Source organism: Odocoileus virginianus, chromosome 34 (assembly GCF_023699985.2).
Source record: "Odocoileus virginianus isolate 20LAN1187 ecotype Illinois chromosome 34, Ovbor_1.2, whole genome shotgun sequence".
In the NCBI taxonomy this organism is placed as follows: Eukaryota; Metazoa; Chordata; class Mammalia; order Artiodactyla; family Cervidae; genus Odocoileus; species Odocoileus virginianus.
In genome coordinates, this window is record NC_069707.1 from 20,609,397 (window position 1) to 20,631,023 (window position 21,627).

The 21,627-nt window shown below is 36.8% G+C and overlaps 1 protein-coding gene across 7 annotated transcripts in view; it reads right to left on the reverse strand.

Moving 5' to 3' along the window:
* UTRN (utrophin) overlaps positions 1–21,627 on the reverse strand; it is a 546,437-nt gene that overhangs the window by 79,148 nt on the left and 445,662 nt on the right. For all 7 annotated transcript variants that reach the window (XM_070461578.1, XM_070461576.1, XM_070461579.1 and 4 more), the window contains 2 exons: positions 19,923–20,001; positions 16,746–16,806 (listed from right to left, as the gene is read on the reverse strand). In XM_070461578.1, the coding sequence (XP_070317679.1) occupies positions 16,746–16,806; positions 19,923–20,001 (140 nt within the window). The remainder of the gene's footprint in view (positions 1–16,745; positions 16,807–19,922; positions 20,002–21,627) is intronic.

Genomic DNA, 21,627 nt, shown 5'->3' on the forward strand with positions numbered 1-21,627 from the left:
AGTTTAGATTTGAAATTGGGTATGTAAAATGTCCTAGAAATTTCAAAATCTCAAACAAAATGACATATGTTCAATGTGAATGTCTATCTTAGGAAGAGTTAGAAAATTGTCTGATTCCTCTACCAGGTTCCTGATACCAATGTGAAGGCAAATATCTCCAAATACTTTGCTACTAAACACCAACCAAGTCATTCTACTCTTTGACTATCTAAATTATTCCAAAGGCCATGGAAAAAGTACCAAAGTTATGTGCCCTGAGGCTTTTTTACTGTTCATAGTATGGCCTGTGCTGAATTGAAATGCAAAAACTCAGATTCCTAAATCGACTGAATCAGAATCTTCATCTCATCAAAATCTCAAGTGATTCATATGCACAATCAAGAGAAGTACTGACCTAAAAGACTCCTAATACAAACGAAAGTAAAACATGAAAAAGATACCTCCAAATTTTGCTAATAAAACAACTTCTTCCCTATCACCCATAAGAATTTTAAAAGAAAAGGGAAGAAAAAGAATTAAAGAAGGATTTGCTGAAAATAAGAGTGCGATCCAAAGAAATTCATCACAGGTTCCCAGTTTTTAAGAGCGCCTACTAGGATTCACTGGAGCTCTTGTCTCCTCCTTGGAGTAATTTCAATCCCCATGGCAACACTACTGCTCAGAGACAGACACCCCATCGTGAAGGACCAAACCAAGGCTCAAGAACCAAACTAAATCTATGAGTAATGCAGAGCCAAACTTCATACCTAAACAACAAGCAGACACACACTTTCTCTAGAATCACAAGTGTGGTGCTTTGGCAAACAACCTCTATGGAACCACAGGGGAAAAATACCAGCAAGCAGTCAGACAGAGGACTGAGAAATCAGTGAGAACACCCGCCTGCTAATGGCTCTTTTTAGTGAAGCCACCACTAAGAGTTGAGGGAACACACACATTTGGCAAACAGATGGAGGGCGGGGAAACGGCACCTCCCCTTGTGAATTCAATACCAGTTGATTCATTAGGCAGAACTGCCAACGCTGAAAATAAACACAGCCTCTGCTTACAAAAGTAAAACTGCAGCTTACCAAACAACAGTTTTTTTAAAAAAAGTAGTAGATGCAATTGACTGTTGGATTTTCTTTCATTCTTTTTTTTAAGTGGGGGGAGGGTTTTAAAGCAAAATCCACTATCAATCCAAAGGCTCAAAGTATTTGAACAGCTGCAGATTGCTCAGTTCATCCTGCCAAAATGCTCTCAGTCCTCCCAGAGGAGGCAACCAAAACAGAATAAAAGTAGCATTTTCCTCCCAAAATAACAACAGTTTAGGTTCTGGCCAATCTCAAACATGAAAGAGGAGTGGAACTTAATATTGTACAACTTGACAAACAATAAAATAAAATTCCAATTTTGTTACTAAAAATCCTCTTTTTAAGAGGGAACCAACACAGGGTCTAAGAATAAATGAAAAATAAAAAAAAATCCACCAAAGCAGCAATTAGGAGTTAAGTTCAGATCATGTGATGCAAACAGCGAGAATATGTGACATATAACTAAGCAGGTGCCTAGCCTGCTCACATCAGGGAAAACTGTGAAGGCCTTTGATGTGGGTCAGAAATTAGTGAGTTATACACCTGTGTGGCTGCGATTATCTTTAAGCTATTTTAAACTCTACAAAATGAAGAAAACCGATAGTAATGCAAATGATTTTTTGCCCACAGAAATGCAAATTGTGTCCACTTGAATGCAACTGATTATTGTTCTGATGGATACTGACCAGTTTGTCAGCTTTGCATCCATTGTTAGTTCATTTCAGCATGCCTTACTTAACTATAAAGACTAATATTTAGTATTCTCCTTGGAACCTGCTAGAACTTTTTATCCATTCCCTTATTATTTAGTGAATGCTCTTTTCATATTTGTACAAGTCAAGATTTTCCACAGTTTAAATTTTTTTATATATTTAAATTTTAAAATTTTTAATGTTTTTAATTGAGATGCAATTTGTGATGACTCAAGAATGAAAGAGCAGATAAAATCAAGGAGGTTCTTGGAAAGCAAGAATGGAAAAACCAGACCCTTATCGCCTCCCCCCATGTTGTAACTACTAATGGATTTCAGGTCTTCCTGAGCAGCATAACCTGTCTCCCCTCCTGCCCCATAGGGAGACGGTATTTGTCTCACTCTTCCCTCACCCAGTACACATGCCTCATCCAATCAGCAAATGACCTACAAGACCCCTATCCCATTCCTTGTACCCTGGGAATAAAGGTAGATTAAGGACCCCCACTCAATGTCGGTTCTCCCTTGAGCTGGCCCGCTGTTCTAACAGCATCTCCCATTCTAATAAACTTTATTTCCCTCTCATTCTGTCTCATGTCTGGAAATTCTTCTCCAACCCACACCTGGACCATGACATAACGGACAAACAACACTTTGTAAGTTTAAGGTATACAGCATGTTGGTTTGATATATTTGAATACTGGAATAAGATTACCACTATAGCATTATCTAACACCATTATCACATCACACAATCATCATTTCCTTTTTTTGTGGTAAGAACATTTAAAGTCTAGTCTCAGCAACTTTCAAGTTTATCATACAGTGAAAGCGAAGTCGCTCAGTCATGTCTGACTTTTTGCGACCCCATGGACTATAGACTACCAGGCTCTCCATCCATGGAATTTTCCAGGCAAGAGTACTGGAGTGGGTTGCCATTTCCTTCTCCAGGGGATCCTGCCGACCCAGGGATCGAACCTGGGTCTCCTGCATTGCAGGCAGACACTTTACCGAGCCATCTGGAAAGCCTTATCATACAGGATCAGTGTCTATAAACCCTGTGCTGTGCATTAAATCTCCATTACCTAATTTTTAAAATTATCCTTCAAAACCTGGGACAGTCCTGGATTATACCTGCTGCTGCATATAATTATTAAAGTGTCCCTGTATCCTTAAGTGTTCCAGTTGGGAAAACATATGACTCTATATTTTATGGACTTTGATGAAATATTAAACCAGTATGGTTAATAAGTAGCATATGCTTCTAGCTATTATTATGCATAATGTGTTCTCACAAGCCACAGAAAGGTAAACACAAATAAGACAGTGCACCAATGAAGAGAACACAAAAATTTTGGGGCCACAACACTTGCCCAGTAGATAATATAGTGAACCAATAGCACTTTACACATAACATCAATATGATACTGATTTCTAGGCAAAGACTGCTCTGGGGAAGATATCTGTTGAACCCATTTGTTCTCATTAGAGTGGTCTCATTTTTTTCATCAAAACATGATAAGATGGGATGCTGGATATTCAAAACCCGACACACAAACACTTTCTTGTTACTTATCTATCCAATTTAATGTTTGAAACTGGATTTTGTGGATTTGCTATTTATCATTCCATTCCAATTTTAATTATAAAGGCTTATGAGAGAAAAAGCTTCCCAAGTGGTGCAGTGGTAAAGAATTCACCTGCCAATGCAGGAGATGTAGGTTTGATCCCTGGGTTGGGAAGATCTCCTGGAGAAGGAAATGGCACCCCACTCCAGTATTCTTGGCCTGGAAAATTCTATGGACAGAGGAGCCTGGCGGGCTACAGTCCATGGGGTTGCAAAAAGTCAGACATGACTGAGTAACTAAGCACATACATAAGAGAAAAGAATTATCTTTAGGTGAGTTAGCTAATTAAAAATATAAAAGTAAAATATAAATGTGTGTGAGAACATAATGCTCTGGCTAAGACAATCACAGAAAGAGAAGTATTCCGTCTCTGCGGTACACGTGCACATGTGTGCTCAGTTGTGTCTGACTCCTTGCAGTTCCATGGGCTGCAGCCTGCCAGGCTCCTTTATCTATGGAATTTCCCAGGCAAGAATACTGGAGTGGGTTGCCATTTCCCACTGCAGGGTATCTTCCCAACACAGAGATCAAACCAGTGTCACTTGTGTCCCTTGCATTAGCAGGGAGATTCTTCAAGACTGCGACACTTGGGAAGCCCAATTGCTACACACAGTGAAACTTAATACACTAGGTGAGGATATGTAATATTCATTACAGTAATGGTCTATTATTTGAATGTGCAATTTGTACCAAGTCCTCTCCTAAACTCTCAAATAATGATTCTATGAGTTTGGGGCCAATATTATCCCCATTTTACAAATAAATGAACCTAGGAAAAACTTAGATAACTTGTTCAAGGTCATAGTTTGTAAATAGTAGAAAGGGAATTTGAACCCAGATGGTCTGATTTTAAGCCTGAGTTCTTAATATGGATGTGTACTTGCACGATTGAGGTTTTAAAATATTTCTGATGAAGCTGTCTAAATTTGAGTCCGAGGTCCATCATTATAATCATTACAAACAACCTCATCTCCTTTGCTTCTCTCACTCCTGGCAAAACCCAAGCATGGATCAGCTCAATTACTTGCCTTCTCTGGACCAGAGCAGCTGTGCATGAATACAGCTGGAGAAAATCACTCAACAGACTGATTTTACTTTAAATGTTTGACTTCAAACCTCAAATGTCCAAGTGCTGGCAAATGCACTACATTCCCTAATAAAGTGCTTCCCAGAGCCCAAGGCAACAATTACCACCGCCATCTCACTCCCCAAACCTAAGTAAATTTCCCTGCCTGTCTTAGTATCATTTAACTCGACCTCACACTTTATTGAAAAAACTAAAAACCATCGCACTAGAATTTCTTCATCTTCCCACCTCTAAATCAATAAGCTTCCCTCCATCTGCCATATTATCTGCTTTCCCCTTTTTTAAAATGAGGAGTGACCCCTTCTCCTATGAAATGCCAATTCTTCCCAAAGATTTCTAAATAACTCTTGTGCTGATTATCAACTCCTCTCAATAAGACTAGGTTCAGAATGCAGATGTAGAAGGGCTGGCCATCCTTATTCTCAATCTCTCTCTCACTCACACACACACACACACACACACACACACACTCACTCACTCATACCCTATCTCGAATCTGCATTTTCTGCCACCTAGGACCCCTTTTGTCTTCTTTACAGATGAAGTTTTCAAATGAATAGTCCACATCCTCCGGATTCATTCAGGACTTAAGTCACTTTATTTGGATTTTAACCTCACTCCACCCAAACTGGTCCTGTCAGAATTATCAAGGCACTCCATGTTGTCGAGTGGAATGCCTGCTTTTCTGTCTTCAGCTCATTAGACCTCTCCTCATAAGCAAAGAGAAATAGGGTAGAGGCTTCAGGCGTAAGTTATCTAGTGTAGAGATGATGATGCTGAGAGATGCTATGTAAAAAACAGAATATCCAGAATGAAGTTGACGTAGGCAAAATGTACGCTATTTGAACACCTTCTTTACATATACAAGTTATATGTAGGGACCAAGCAGAGCTCCCAAGTAATCAAATTTGCATTCAGGTGACGAAAGCATAAAGACTAAAACACATTTTGGCAACCTCATGTGATATCATTTATCTGAGTAATATCTTTTTAAAGATCAAAGAGGTGACATTTTGGAATTTATAATCCCCTCAATCTTGGTTTCATCATGCATGAATATATGAAGAATATGGAATTCACCTGTCATAATGTTGATTCATACTTTGTGTGCATGCTTGTGCGTTTGTGTGTGCTCATGTGTGTGACTAGGGTTGAGCAGACTTGCGAGGAGACAGGGCAGTAGATACCTTTGTGTGCGGGTAAACATATTTGTTTCTCTAGTTACATCTAACTTCTTAAATCTTCACTGATACTTTCTACCATTCTCTAAGCTTTTAAAGGCATAAAATCCAGGATTATAGTTTTGGAAACCTAAGAATAAATCTAAGGGGAAAAAAGTATGAATGTCAACATTTCAAGAAAAAAAAGAAAACCTTTCTGTTCAAAATCCAAATAAGATATATGATCCCATGGATGTCATACAACCACAAAAAATGCCATTTGTTTGTCATGATAATGAAGACATAGCTCTAAACAATGGATAATCTCTTGAATTCAATTATAAAATGCTATTACAAAGAAACAATAAATTCAAAATGGAGTCACTTGTGCTAAACCCCACCAAGACTTAATACCTAACCCAACTGCAGTTTCACCCTCTCCCAGGAGTGGAATAAACCATTAGTCTGAAATGTCCTGGTCAGCACTTGTGAGGGAATCTATATAAGAAGACTCTTACATTCCCTTCCCCAAAGATGACCTGGCCTGAAACAATCCTTTCTTTTCTTTGGCTAATAACTTCCTTGTTATCAGCTCCTTCTTTTCCCTCCAGTTTCTATAAAAGACTTCCATTTTGTACAGCTCCTTGAAGCTGCTTTCTATTTACTAAATGGGATGCTGTCCACTTCATAAATTGTTGAATAAAGCCAAATTACATGTGTACATTTACCTAGTTGAATTTTTTTTTTTAATGCACTTAAAAGTTCTCTCACACATAGGAGTAGGCTCAAAGACACCAGCACATAAAGAGCTATACAGAAGCAGAGGCCACAGCATACCCCAAAATACATGTGTCAGCACCCCACGCATGGATGATGGAACAGTAAGACAAGGTTTGTTTGCATGTGTTTAAGTAAAGTAGTAGGATTAATGACCAAAGTGGATGTGCCTAGGTGTGAGGGGAGATACAGGAGAGAGAGGTGGCAATGGTCTTAAGGCAGTGGAAGGCTGACTGCAAGAATAAAACACTTCACAAATGCAAGAGAGCCTCCACTCTGGTCAGCCCAGAGCAAATGCAAGAGAGCCTCTACTCTACGTCAGCCCAGAACTCAAAGGAAGCCCCGACCTCACCCGACTCTACCCTCCTGTCTCTGTAAGCCCTCAAACTAGGAAGAATCAGACCATCAACCCACACATAACCAACAGAAGACCCACAGGTCATCCGGGGGGCGCTGGCCCTGCTGTGTACGCCCTTGCCTGAGGATGTTAACCTCAGGTTTCTGTTCCAACCAGAGTTCAATTTATTGGTGTATCCTTTAAGTTTTGCTTTTCAAAGCTGAACGTGTATCATTCAGTTTTTAAACAGAACTATTTTTTCCCTTTCACATTTATTTTTATTTTTTCAAAGATTTTTTTAATGTGAACCATTTTTAAAGTTTTTATTGAATTTGTTACCATATGGCTTCTGTTTTACGCTTTGGTTTTTTAGCCCCAAGGCATATGGCATCTTAGCTCCCAAGGACCCATACCCCCTGCGTTGGGAGGCAAAGTCTTAACCACTGGACCATGAAGATAGCCCCACTTCACATATATCTTAAATGAGAAATTAATTCTAATTTTTACTATAGGGTTGTATTGAATCTTTTACTGTATCATTTCAGGTTATAATCAGTACAGATAAAGATACTCTATTTTATTTCACAGTTTATTTGATCATTATTACTTCTGCATCTTTGCTAATTGTAGTGACTATTTAAAAAACTGAAACATTGCAAATTCAAGTTCAATATCATTTTTTTCCTTCCCTTAATGGTCCCTCAGTGATCCTTCCTACGCTATATGTAAGCCTTTATTAATTGCTTCCCTGACCCTAAAAATCAAAATGTACAGTACAACTGATGGTGCTGTTATAAATCAATGAAGCTGAGTAATCCAGAAGATTCCAAGCCAAAATTCCACTTCATGGTTATAATATCTCTGGCACCAACAACGCATGGATGAATGACAGGAAAGATATCTTCTCAAGTCCTGAACTAGTCAATATATTTCTAAGATAATGTCAACTCCACCTAAATTATCTCAAGCAACTATTTACACTGCTAAGTACTCTAGAAGTTGCCCATTTGGGGCTACTACAGAGCAGGCAGTCTGCTGCTTAGTTTTCAAGTGAGCTAAGCTACGCTCCTTTGTCTGAAGCTGCCCCCAAGCCCAGGAGGTTAAGTGATCCCAAGGTACTTAATTCTCTCATAAAGCAAATTCATTCTTACCTCCTCATCAGCAGATTCGGCCCAGTGAGTTTTAAATATTTTATTTTCAATAAAAATAAAGTCCCAGATCATTTCTTGGAAAAGCAGACTCTCTAGGACATTCTCTTATATTTCTATTTCATTTATTTCTTTATCATTAAAATAAAAAATACAAGCCCCATTTCTGGAAAGATACTCAAAGCATGTCCCAAGACTTCTCCACTTAAAATTCTGGAACCAAAAAGACACCCTTTCCCATCCTGATGAAGGAGGAGAGAGATGAAGGCTGCTTTGGGAAGCCTTTCAGAGAGAACTGTATCTTTCATTGTTAGAAATATCTTTGTTGTGGATTTATTTTGCCTTGGGATGAGCTTCCTTAACCTTTAAAGATAAAATGTTTTATGTTAATTTCTTTTTTGATGTTATACCTTTGTTAGCTGTGAGTTCCTGGTGAGGCTGGATATTTGAATCTCCCAAGCTGCCACTCCTCTCTGCTCTTATTAAAGGGAGAAATATTTCACCTACATCATCTAAGCAGGGTTCACAATTCCTCTGAAGAAATAAGCATTAATTCTCTCCTTTAGACTGTACATACATAATGAGACAAGTATATACAGTTTATGCAAATAAATTGCATGACTGCTATAAAGAACAACTACTTGCTCTCCAAGATTTCATTTACAACTATAAACTTCATCTTTTTTTCTAGGAATTGATGAATTAGGGCAGCAGAGGGTGCCCTTGGGAGGCAAGAAAGGGGTCCAAAACAGTACTGCAGGATTACCCATAATGAACACAAGGATGGAAAAGGAAAACATAAAAGAGATGTAATAAATGGAGGGAAATCTTGATTTAGACCTACTCATAAGGAGGCTTTAGAAAAGGCAGAGACTGCAAGGTAGTGGTATTTGTAGCTGAAGATTCATTTGTTCTGGTGAATACATTGTAAGATTGAGGAATGTCAGCTGTAGGGAAGGTGACAGGTATTATCTACATAATCAGAGATGACTAAAGTCTTCATGTTAAAGTTGGGTGTGTGTGACTGCATTAGAAAGAATTCAACTTTGTACTTTAGATTCTAATGGGGAAAATAAAGCTATAGAACTGAGCTGTGAGCTTGAAGCTGTCATAAAGAGCAGAATCATCATCATCTGTACCAAGACTAAGGCTTACCTGTGGGGTTTAGAGAAGCCAACGCGGAGAGAGAGGAAAGCTCTATTTCCTAACTACCCCTCATTAAATTCTAGGAACCAGGATGGCTTACTTAACAAGCTAAATAAGGCGGAGCAGCAGCTATGCTAAAAGCCCCAGGGGACCTACAAGCCAGCTTTGCTGGCCACACTCCTCAGAGATGGAAATCTCCCCAGTGTCAGAAACCTCCAGACCCTGTGCATGAGAAAAAGTAGAGGAGGGCCAGACAGTCTTCTCCCCACCACCTCCGAACAGTCCTCATCCCACTGGCAGGGCCGTGGCGAACGACATTCACTGTCTACAGAAGAGCACCTTAGTCTATTGTCAGGCCACAGTGTGAACTTTCCTTAATCATATATTGTTGCTGAGTCGTGTTCAGCACTTTTGCGACCCCACGGACTGTAGCCCTCGGGGCGCCTCTGTCTGTGGGATTTCCCAGGCAAGAATACTGGAGTGGGTTGCCATTTCCTTCTCCAAGAGATCTTCATGACCCAGGGATTGAGCTTAGAGGATGCCAGTTCAATCGACAGGCGGATTCCTTACCACTGAGCCCCGAGGGAAGCCCTAGTCATACATCAGGCCTACTGACAATAGCTTATGGAGAATCCTCTGGAAAAGGCAAAGTGCAGCATGGAAGAAAGCAAGGCCTTATGCTAAGACAGCCCTGAACTTCACTGTTGACACACAGCAAGTGCACAATAGATGGTAACCAGTCTACAGTATTTAAGAAAGGATGTTTGCTCCTAATTTCTCCACTTGACTGCATTCCCTAAATATCATCTTTCATCCCACCCCAATTTTCCATGGACTAAAAATCTCTGTTGTCTACCTCTTCTAATACAGAGAATAAGAGGCAGTAAATGCATACCCATCAAGGATTCAGACACTGGAGTTTGAATGCCAGCTGTGACATTTACCAGTTATGTGATCTCAAGCAAGTTATGTGTGTACTTATGACTTAAGCCTTGTCTATAAATGGAGGTAATGATAGTACCTATGGGCTTCCCATAGCTCAGTTGGTAAAGAATTTACCTGCAATGCTGGATACCTGGGTTAGATTCCTGGGTCGGGAAGATCCCCTGGAGAACCTGGAAATCTCATGGACAGAGGAGCCTGGTGGGCTAGAGTCCATGGGGTCGCAAGAGTCAGGCACAACTTAGTGACTAAACCACCAACATAGTACCTATACCTCACTGGGCTACTGTGAGAATTAAAAGAGATAACCCAGGCATAGGATTAGCACAGTGGCTAGCAAGTTAATATTCAAAACATATCATTTATTACAATGATCATTATTATCACCCTCTATGACTATGAATTATTATTATTATTTCTGCATCAAAAAGAGAAGAAATGAGTTTTAGATGATAATTATGACATATTAAGAAAATTCAACTCAAGGCTTTTATTCATGATTCCCTTTATACCTGAAACTCTGTGGATGTTAACTTTTAGTTGAGGAAATGAACAACTTGTACAAAGCACAATGCAGGGCCAAAAATTCACAAAGAAAGAGATCTTGATTTTACAGTATTATTGTACACTGTGAAGGCAGCAAGAGCCATTTCAAATTTTCTTAAATTGATGAGTTGGCATTGGACTATAGTAGAAAAGAAAAATAATTAGATCAGCTCTGGAAAGTCTACCTTATAAGCAGCAAGTATCATTTAAAGATATGAGTTTCAACTTAAGATATTAACAGAGGGATTTACACTATACAGATTCTTACAGTTCAGATCTATATCCTATCTTTTTCTAGAAACAAATAAGTCTTGGAACCATGGCAGTTCACCTCAAAATATTAATAGAGAGAAAGAAATGCATTGAGAAACTATCCAAGGATGTTTTAACTAACCTATAAAATTAAAATACAAAATAAAAACAATTTGTCCCTCGTATTCTCTGCCAACTTTCTTTCTCTAGCATTAGAGTACATAAAACTGTATACTTAAATACTGAAAATATTTAATATTTCTACTGGAATATTACTTTCTTGTTGGTCAAATTAATATATCTTAGTATGTTCCAGAAAGCTCTAGTTGCGTGACAATCATGTAAAACGTGTTTCTAACATTTTTCTTCTACTTACTTGTGCAACCATGCAAAGCGAAGTATATATTAAAATCCTTTTCATTCATCATTTACTTACTTATTAATTTATATGGGAAATAAATTTTGTTTCCATAATAATTTTTCATCTGGAAACACTGGCCTACATAACCTTATCTCTAGTGATTGATGTTCCTTCTTTATGAGGTCTAAATAAACTGTTAGGTTTCACAACAGAGCAAGTAATGGAACAGTCTGGTTAAACAAGTTTTCTAAATATAAGAGAATTCACTCTATATACACAGGCAGAGTTTGAAATATTTGAAAATCCTAGGATATTTAACACTAAAAATTTAAAATACTTAAGAAAACACAATCTTTCACTAACGGCATTCAAAATATTTCAGGATGGTATAACCCTACAGGCCACATTAAAAATATTGGCCATCAATGTGTTAATACTTATTTTGAAATGCTAGTTATGCACTCTAGCCAATAAAATGCCAGAGAAACCAGCCTTCACTTTACCTGCCTGCCCCTAAGAACTTGTAGACTGGGCAAGGAAACGATTCTGCTAGATCCTCCCCAAATTATAAAAATATTGATCTAGTGAAATTATGACTTAGACAATGCAATGCTCGGTCACATTTAATCGACATGAACATACAAAAATTCCTTTTCATTTAAAACATTTTTATTCTTATTTGCTGCAAAAGTCAAAGAAAAAGGATGTGCTCTCAGAACCTTCCGAGAGGAACACAGCCCTGCAAACCTTGATTCCAGCTCAGGGAGACATGGATGAAAATTTGTTACAGTAGCAACAGAAAACTAATACATGTACCATACAAAATCTAGAAGTCAATACAAATACAGTCCATACAGTCCACGCTGTAACAAAGCAGTGCTAAGGGGAAGGTTCATAGCAATACAAGCCTGCTTCAAGAAATAGGAGAAAAATCAGAGAAATAACCTAACTCTACACTAAAGCAACTAGAAAAAGAAGAAATGAAGCACCCAAGGGTTGGTAGAAGGAAAGAAATCATAAAAATTAGGGCAGAAATAAATGAAAAAGAAACAAAGGAGACCATAGCCAAAATCAACAAAGCTAAAAGCTGGTTCTTTGAGAAGATGAATAAAATAGACAAATCATACACCAGACTCATCAAGAAAAAAGGGGAGAAGAATCAAATCAACAAAATTAGAAGTGAAAATGGAGAAATCACAACAGACAACACAGAAATACAAAGGATCATAAGAGACTACCATCAGCAACTATATGCCAATAAAATGGACAACTTGGAAGAAATGGACAAATTCTTAGAAAAGTGTAACTTTCCAAAACTGAACCAGGAAGAAATAGAAAAATCTTAACAGACCCATCATAAGCACAGTAATCGAAACTGTAATCAGAAATCTTCCAACAAACAAAAGCCCAGGACCAGATGGCTTCACAGCTGAATTCTACCAAAAATTTAGAGAAGAGGTAATACCTATCCTACTCAAACTCTTCCATAAAGTTGCAGAGGAAGGAAAACTTCCAAACTCATTCTATGAGGCCTCCATCACCCTAATACAAAACCAGACAAAGATGCCACAAAAAAAGAAAACTACAGGCCAATATCACTGATGAACATAGATGCAAAAATCCTTAACAAAATTCTAGCAAACAGAATCCAATAACATATTAAAAAGATCATACATCATGACCAAGTGGGCTTTATCCCAAGGATGCAAGGATTCTGCAATATTCACAAATCAATCAATGTGATACACCACATTTAAAAATTGAAAGATAAAAACCATATTAGATTATCTCAATAGATGCAGAGAAAGCCTTTGACAAAATTCAACATCCATTTATGATAAAAATCCTCTAGAAAGCAGGCACAGAAGGAACATACCTCAACATAATAAAAGCCATATATGATAAACCCACAGCAAACATTATCCTCAATGGTGAAAAAATGAAAGCATTTCCCCTAAAGTCAGGAACAAGACAAGGGTGCCCACTCTCACCACTACTATTCAACATAGTTTTGGAAGTGCTGGCCACAGCAATCAGAGCAGAAAAAGAAATAAAAGGAATCCAGACAGGAAAAGAAGAAGTGAAACTCTCACTGTTTGCAGACGACATGATCCTCTCCATGGAAAACCCTAAAAACTCTACCAGAAAATTACTAGAGCTAATCAATGAATACAGTAATGTTGCAGGATATAAAATTAACATACAGAAATCCCTTATATTCCTATACACTAACAATGAGAAAATAGAAAGAGAAATTAAGGAAACAATACCATTCACCTTCAACAAAAAGAATAAAATACTTAGGAGTATATCTACCTAAAGAAATGAAAGACCATATAGAAAACTATAAAACACTGATGAAAGAAATCAAAGATGACACAAATAGATGGAGAAATATACCATATTCATGGATCAGAAGAATCAATATAGTGAAATGAGTAAACTACCTAAAGCAATCTATAGATTCAATGCAATCCCTATCAAGCTATCAAGGGTATTTTTCAGAGAACTAGAACAAACAATTTCACAATTTCTATGGAAATACAAAAAACCTTGAATAGCCAAAGCAATCTTGAGAAAGAAGAATGGAACTGGAGGAATCAACCTGCCTGACTTCAGGCTATACTACAAAGCTACAGTCATCAAGGCAGTATCATACTGGCACAAAGACAGAAACATAGATCAATGGAGCAAAATAGAAAGCCCAGAGATAAATCCATGCACCTACGGACACCTTATCTTTGACAAAGGAGGCAAGAATATACAATGGAGAAAAGACAATTTCTTTAACAAGTGGTGCTGGGAAAACTGCAACCACTTGTAAAAGAATGAAAGTAGAACACTTTCTAACACCATACACAAAAATAAACTCAAAATGGATTAAAGATCTAAATGTAAGACCAGAAACTATAAAACTCCTAGAGGGAAACATAGGCAAAACATTCTCTGACATAAATCACAGCAGGATCCTCTATGACCCACCTCCCAGCGTAATGGAAATAAAAGCAAAAATAAACATATGGGACCTAATTAAACTTAAAAGCGTTTGCACAATGAAAGAAACTATAAGCAAGCTGAAAAGACAGCCTTCAGAATGGGAGAAAATAATAGCAAATGAAGCAACAGACAAAGGATTAATCTCAAAAATATACAAGCAACTCCTGTAGCTCAATTCCAGAAAAATAAGCAACCAATAAAAAAAATGGGCCAAAGAACTAAACAGACATTTCTCCAAAGAAGATATACAGATGGCTAACAAACACATGAAAAGATGCTCAACATCACTCATCATCAGAGAAATGCAATCAAAACCACAGTGAGGTAGCTCACGCCGGTCAGAAAGGCTGCTATCAAAAAGTCTACAAATAATAAATGCTGGAGAGGGTGCAGAGAAAAAGGAAACCTCTTACACTGTTGGTGGGAATGCAAACTAATACAGCCACTATGGAGAATAGTGTGGAGATTCCTTTAAAAACTGGAAATAGAACTGCCATACAATCCAGCAGTCCCACTGTTGGGCATGCACACTGAGGAAACCAGAATTGAAAGAGACACATGTACCCCAATGTTCATCACAGCACTGTTTACAGTAGCCAGGACATGGAAGCAACCTAGATGTCCATCGGCAGATGAATGTATAAGAAAGCTGTGTTACATATACACAATGGAATATTACTGAACTATTAAAAAGAACACATTTGAATCAGTTCTAATGAGGTGGATGAAACTGGAGCCTATTATACAGAGAGAATTAAGTCAGAAAGAAAAACACCAATACAATATATTAACGCATATATATGGAATTTAGAAAAATGGTAATGATGACCCCTATATGTGAGACAGCGAAAGAGACACAGATGTATGGAACAGACTTTTGGACTCTGTGGGAGAAGGCGAGGGTGGGATGATTTGAGAGAATAGCATTGAAACATGTATATTATCATATGTGAAAAAGACCGCCAGTACAGGTTCGATGCATGAGACAGGGTGCTCAGGGCTGGTAGACTGCCTGAGGGGTGGGATGGGGAGGGAGGTGGGAGGGAGATTCAGAATGGGGACCAAATGTACACCCATGGCTGATTCATGCGAATGTATGGCAAAAACCATCACAATATTGTAAAGTAATTAGCCTCCAATTAAATAAATTTTAAAAAAATATGGCACATATATACAGTGGAATACTACTCAGCCATAAAAGGAACAAAATTGGGTCATTTGTAGAGACATGGATACACCTAGAATCTGTCACACAGAATGAAGCAAGTCAAAAAGAGAAAAACAGACACTGTATATTACTGCATATATATGGACTCCAGAAAAATGGTACAGATGAACTTATTTCCAGAGCATCTTCTCTTAATAAAGATGTCAGTTTGTAGAGCCTGTGACTTCTTTCCCTTTATACTTGCATACATTTGATACCAATCCACCACTTTGCTACCTTATACTAAATTTATCACAACTCAGTACATGGTAGATTATACACTGATATAAGTATCAAGTTGTTTCAAGACAATGTAACATATATTGCTTATTATATTTGCTATGACTATGGCAAAATTATTTGTTTTTTTAAATATGAGGATATATTTCAGACCACAATAAAACCTTCATAGGTAAATGGCATTTTGTAAGCATTTTGATTTCACACACATAGTTTTTAGGAAGAGGGATACTGAAAAAATAGACTATTAGCCTTGGCACAAGTTTTGGAGATACCACATGACACTTTAGGAAAGATATAAAAGAAACTTGGCCGAGACATCTTCACCTGACTTGCCTATGGTCATAGGACTAATCTGAGACATAGTTAACTCCGGACAATAGTGAACTTTTTCTCTCAAAACGAAGCCACCATTCACCTTATATATAAAATACATTCAACTACAACTCTCATCACCTTTACCCCACTGTAAATCAATAACTTACACTTCAAGGGATTTCAGAAGATGTAGTTTACCATTCTGCCCAATGACAACACACAGACAGGCAAGGATCATATCCTATGCAGACCTTATGTAACTCATACAAAATTTGTAAAATACTACATAGTATGGAAAAAACTATGTAAAAAAGGAGAAATTGTCAAGTTGACAAGAAAAGTGCGGGATAATAAACCTAAACTAACTGCAGATAATTTCCACGAGTTGAGAAAAAACTTGAAAATAATGAACTTTTTAATGATAAAACCCTGTTTCTTTTTGGTGGACTAAAATGAGAAGAGTACAAGTGCTTTTTAAATGAATTTTCTGGAAGACACAAATGGCTTAGAAGCAATACAGTTGGAGAAACTGTATTCATTATGTCAAGAATATTTAGGAACTTTGTCCTTCTCCCCGAATATTTTAATATCTGCTTTATAAAAATATCAGCTATATTATCTATTGCCTAATATAATGAATTACAAATATCAGTCTTATCTTTAAACTAATTTTTTCAAATATTAAATATATATTCTTTATATCCATATAAACATATAAATTCCTTCCTATAATAGGTTTGAAATCCAGTTTTTAAAGTTACATGGGAAAAGCCTCTTAAGTTATTAATACAATTTTATTGTCTTGGTATCATAAAGGAGAATTAAAATCAACTTACTTGATGTAATAGGGCACTTTATTATGTGAAATGGATCTTTGCCATGGCAGCTGGACTGAAGCTGGAGAAACAAACGGAGGTTATTAGAAACACTTCTAACTCTTATGTCTTACACCTTAATGCAAAACAACTGAATATGTTTATAGCAAATTCAATAAGAACTGCTGGATTCCTATAATTACGAAATATGCTAGGCCAAACAAAGAGTGGCTTTAGAGATTTATTTAAAGCATATAAATGTGAAACAGTACAGTCTCAAATTCTAATGCCAACTCTAATCGAACCTGTTGATATAAATATTTTTAAAAATCACATTTTATTGTTTCTAACAATCAACATTTAAAACTTATTAGAAAATACATACGCTGTATAAATTCTGAATAAGCTTAAACCAAAGTTAATTTTACCTAGGCAAAATCTAGGTATAATCTACAATCTAGGTATACCAAGATTTTAAATTAGATTTCTTAAGATTGAATTTTCCAGGTCACTAATAATACTCTTCACTTTGTTTCATAGGCACAGAATAACTAGTACAGATGTCATTTAAACAAACTCAATTATATGGATTTTAAAAGAGGAAAATTAAACATAGCCCAAAGGTTTTAAAGAACTAAGGCAATTATCTAGATAGAATAATTCTGAATACTTATTTTCATCTGAAATGCACAGGAAATACAGTTCCCTACTTTTATACACTAGACAGCACTATGATTGAGATTTTATGTTTTGTTTTACTGAGGTACAAAATTTTTACAATTCCATTTACTATTTATAAAAATTTTATTCTACATTAAACTAATTATTTTAAGACTTATTTAAGTAGAATTGTACCTATGCATCTAGAACCTTTAAGGAATTTTGGTAAATAAACTAAAAAACAAGCAAATCCATCTAAAGTGTTGCAAATATCACTAGATTCTCATATAACCAGTTGTCGCTAATTTTTTTTTTTTTTCTCCTGAATAGGGTGTCATAATCCTACTTACTAGTATTTAGCCTTTTGAACTCTGCAAAGCATTTTCAATATGTCTGTTAATAAGGAAGCCAACAATGAGAAACTAAATATTAGACATGAAATAACTCGCCCAAAAATAAATGGCTGAACCCAAACATGATTTCAGGATTTCGGACCACCAGTCAGAAATATTTCCATTCAACAACCCTTCCTCTCCTTCTAAAGTGTGAGCATTTCCTTCTTGAACTATGTCCATGAAAGAATAAAAGGAGGATGACAATGTGGAACTAGGTATATTAAATTTCTCATTAGAGCCAACCTCTTTTCAGCACTGGCACCAAATTAATAGGTCAGTCTTTATTTTGTGCCTAACTAAACAGGCTCCTTTCATAACCATGGCTAAAGTTCAAGAAATTTAATAAAGCCAAAGATTTCAAGCAGCAGTGGATAACAATTACTAAATTTATTAATTGGGATTTTTTTGGTATAATTCTCCATTCATTTTAATGATTGTTTTGATTTGAATAACTTTGACCCTCTGGACTGTCCATGCCAGGCAATGAAGGGCAATGTGCTGGAGTTTCACAATTTTTACAATGTTTCACTTGCTAAAGGGCAAGAGTTTGATTTCTATTATGAAAGAATGGTTACTAGGTGAAAGTGTTCAGTTTCATCAATATTAGTAAATACATACACTGTAGAACTATAGAGTCTCAATGATTTGTTAAATTTCTCTTTACTTTGGTCTCAGCATATAGCTCTATGTTCCATAAAATTAAGTGCAAGCAATCTGGGGTAATTCATAGCTAATGAATAATGAAGCAAACCTATTTACTCATGAACATGGACAGCATCCAAACTTTGGAAATTCACTATGGCATCCAGGTAGACAGCATATTCCAGGAAGGACTCAACATTTCAAAGACAGGCTACCTAAGAGCTCAGGTGTGTGAAACAGGTGTGGGAGTGATGGGGTGAGAGGGACCGGGGAGAGACAGGGAGAGATGAAACAGAGACACACACCCGGGAGAGCTGGCTTGAGCACTGGAGCGGCGTAGGACAGGAGGATCAGCAACGACTGATTAGGATTCTTGAAATTGTGAGAGTAAGAAAAGCCTGACCTTGAATTGAGGTAAAGCAAATTATCAAGCATGGCAAATATTAAGAGAAAACATAAATGCAATAAATTTAGTTGGAAGACACGATATTATTTCAGTTTTCTCTATGACTGTAGATACAAAGGTACCATAATTGGAAAAATTAGCTTTGCATTAAGTTTCAACCTTCACTTATTAAATTAAACTGTTTGCTTACATTTGTTTTCCAGAGACAAGGAAAGGAAAGGAACAACATTTAGAGAAAACCCTGGTGCCAAGAACTGTGCAAGGTGTTTTGTGTAACTTGGTATGTTTTCGTATTTAAATCTCAAGGCAATCAGAGAAAATAAGCATTATTTTAGTAACTTTAAGATAAAAAAATGAACTTTCAGGACTTCACAGTCCTGGTAAAAGGGAAAATTAATATTTTAATCTCAATCTGGGTGACTCTGAATCTTATATTCTTTAATTTCCTTAGCAGTGAGTGATAAAAGAGCTCAAATTACTTATTAAAGATCTCATGAACAGTCAGTTCATAAGATGAAAAACTTCAGTTGAAGACTATTGCATAAAACCCTACATATGTGCTTTGGCTAAATCTGCAATATTTAATTAGCAGAAAAGCTAAGTATGATTGCAGTGAGCCTAATAAACCAGAATCTTCTCAAAGACTTATGGGGAATTTTTTTTTTTTTTTTTTTTTTGCTTTTTAAGTCTCCAGGTGCATTGAAAATAAACATGCATTTTTTAAGTAGGAAAATTAATTAAAAATTTTTAAATATAAAAATGATTTCTTTACTGTGAAAAAGTTCAAAATCTTTGCATATGGCATAGCAATAGGATACTATATTAGTTATTACAACAGATGGTTCAGTGAAAAACTCTAGCTAAAGATGAATTAATTTTTGCTTCACTTCAAAGACTTACCACGACCAGATGATGGAAACAGTAACCAATAAGCACTAGGTATTGATTGGTCACTGATGTTGAGATCTTCTTTATTTATATTCATCTAATAAAGCACACATATTTATAGCAAAGGATACAGTTCCTTGAGTGAAAGTGAAATAATACGCTGATTCAATTAATGAATTAACTGGAAATGAGCTTATTGGTACTTACTAGAGAGAAAATGCTGAGAGGATGGCCCAAAATCTCTATGGGCCTCCTGAAGCTGTTTAAGGCGATCATCTACGGAAACCTGCACATATACATACAAGAAATAATTTGATTTCAAAACAATGACCTTAATAATAACCTTGATTTAGGTACTATAACAAATGGTACTATAACCCAAGATATGATTGCTGGTACAGACTCTTCTAAATTTGGAATCAAAGTATGGATATGAAAATAGACTCCTAACATCAAGTAACAGTAAATACTGCCAGGTACTCTTCTAAGTACTTTATGTGAATTCTTTTAACTCTCACAAAACTCACACTGAGTAAGTATTACTCCTTATAATCATTGTTTTACAGATAAAGATATGGAGACCTAAAGAGGTGTTCAAGGAAATAAAGTTATTAGTATGTGGCAATGTTAGTATTCACACTCAATCCATCTGTCAGAATCTATGTCTTGACATTATTCAACACTTTAGTCAAAAGCAGTAACACTCTAAAGCATCTAAAGTAAAGATGTGGCCATGGGGTCAGTGGCTACTCATCTCTCTTTTGTAAGGAAGGTGGTAAAAAGGGCTGTAAAAAAGAGTCTAAAATATTCCAAGGGAAAAAAATAGATGATAATGATGATAAGACATGACAGATATAGATGGAGAGTGAAAGGACATATAAATATGGAATGATTTATATTCCTCCAAGTTCATATTTATCATCTTGACTTGGGAGTATTCAGGTAGACACCAGGTGAATAATACACTCTATATATCTGTTTACACACAGCCTTAGCTCTCTACATTTTGAAAATGCAGATTTGGCACCCTGAGAAATTAACTGCAAATCAATAACAATGGCACACAACCTCCTGACATTTCCATTTCCTTTTCCTGGTCTTTGTCTAGTAGTGCTAGTCAGGTGTTTCACTTAGTTTGCCAATCTTATTTTCAGCTGCCTTTAAATGGAACGTGTGTCTCTGGCTCACTGGATACCTCCATTTTTTTCCTGGCTAGCTATCAAAATTACATTAGCAGGTACTTGGTTTGTTGTGACCAAAAGCAATCAAATGCCACACATTTACATTCTGAAGAGCACAAGGTGCTACTCTTGAAATTTAACACCACGCTCAGCTAGCATAAATTGAGCTCCTCATATTTAATCAGCAACTAACAGCTGAGCAGCCCACTCCAGTATTCTGCCTAGAGAATACCGTGGACAGAGAAGCCTGGTGGGCTGCTGTCCATGGGTCACACAGAGTCAGACACGACCGAAGCAACTTAGCATGCATGCATGCACTGGAGAAGGAAATGGCAACCCACTCCAGTGTAATTGCCTGGAGAATCCCAGGGATGGAAGGGCCTGATGGGCTGCTGTCCTGTGGGGTTGTACAGAGTCGGACATGACTGAAGCAACTTAGCAGCAGCAGCAACATCTGAGCTATAGTGGTTACCAAGCCCAGAGATCAGGATGAAAGAATAACTTTTTCATGCATAACATTTTCCTTGACTTCTAATCTTTGCAGATGGTAACAGCAGAAGCATAGTGACAAGGGAATCAAGATGGACACAGCAATACCAGTATGAAGACAATGAACTGGAGAAATGAAGCAGAATCAAATGAAATAGAGTAAAAGTCAAATGCTTCTCTGTCCTACTCAGTAGAAAAGCATGTATGAGTTTAACAGATCCTGCTTACCTAATCCCAGATTA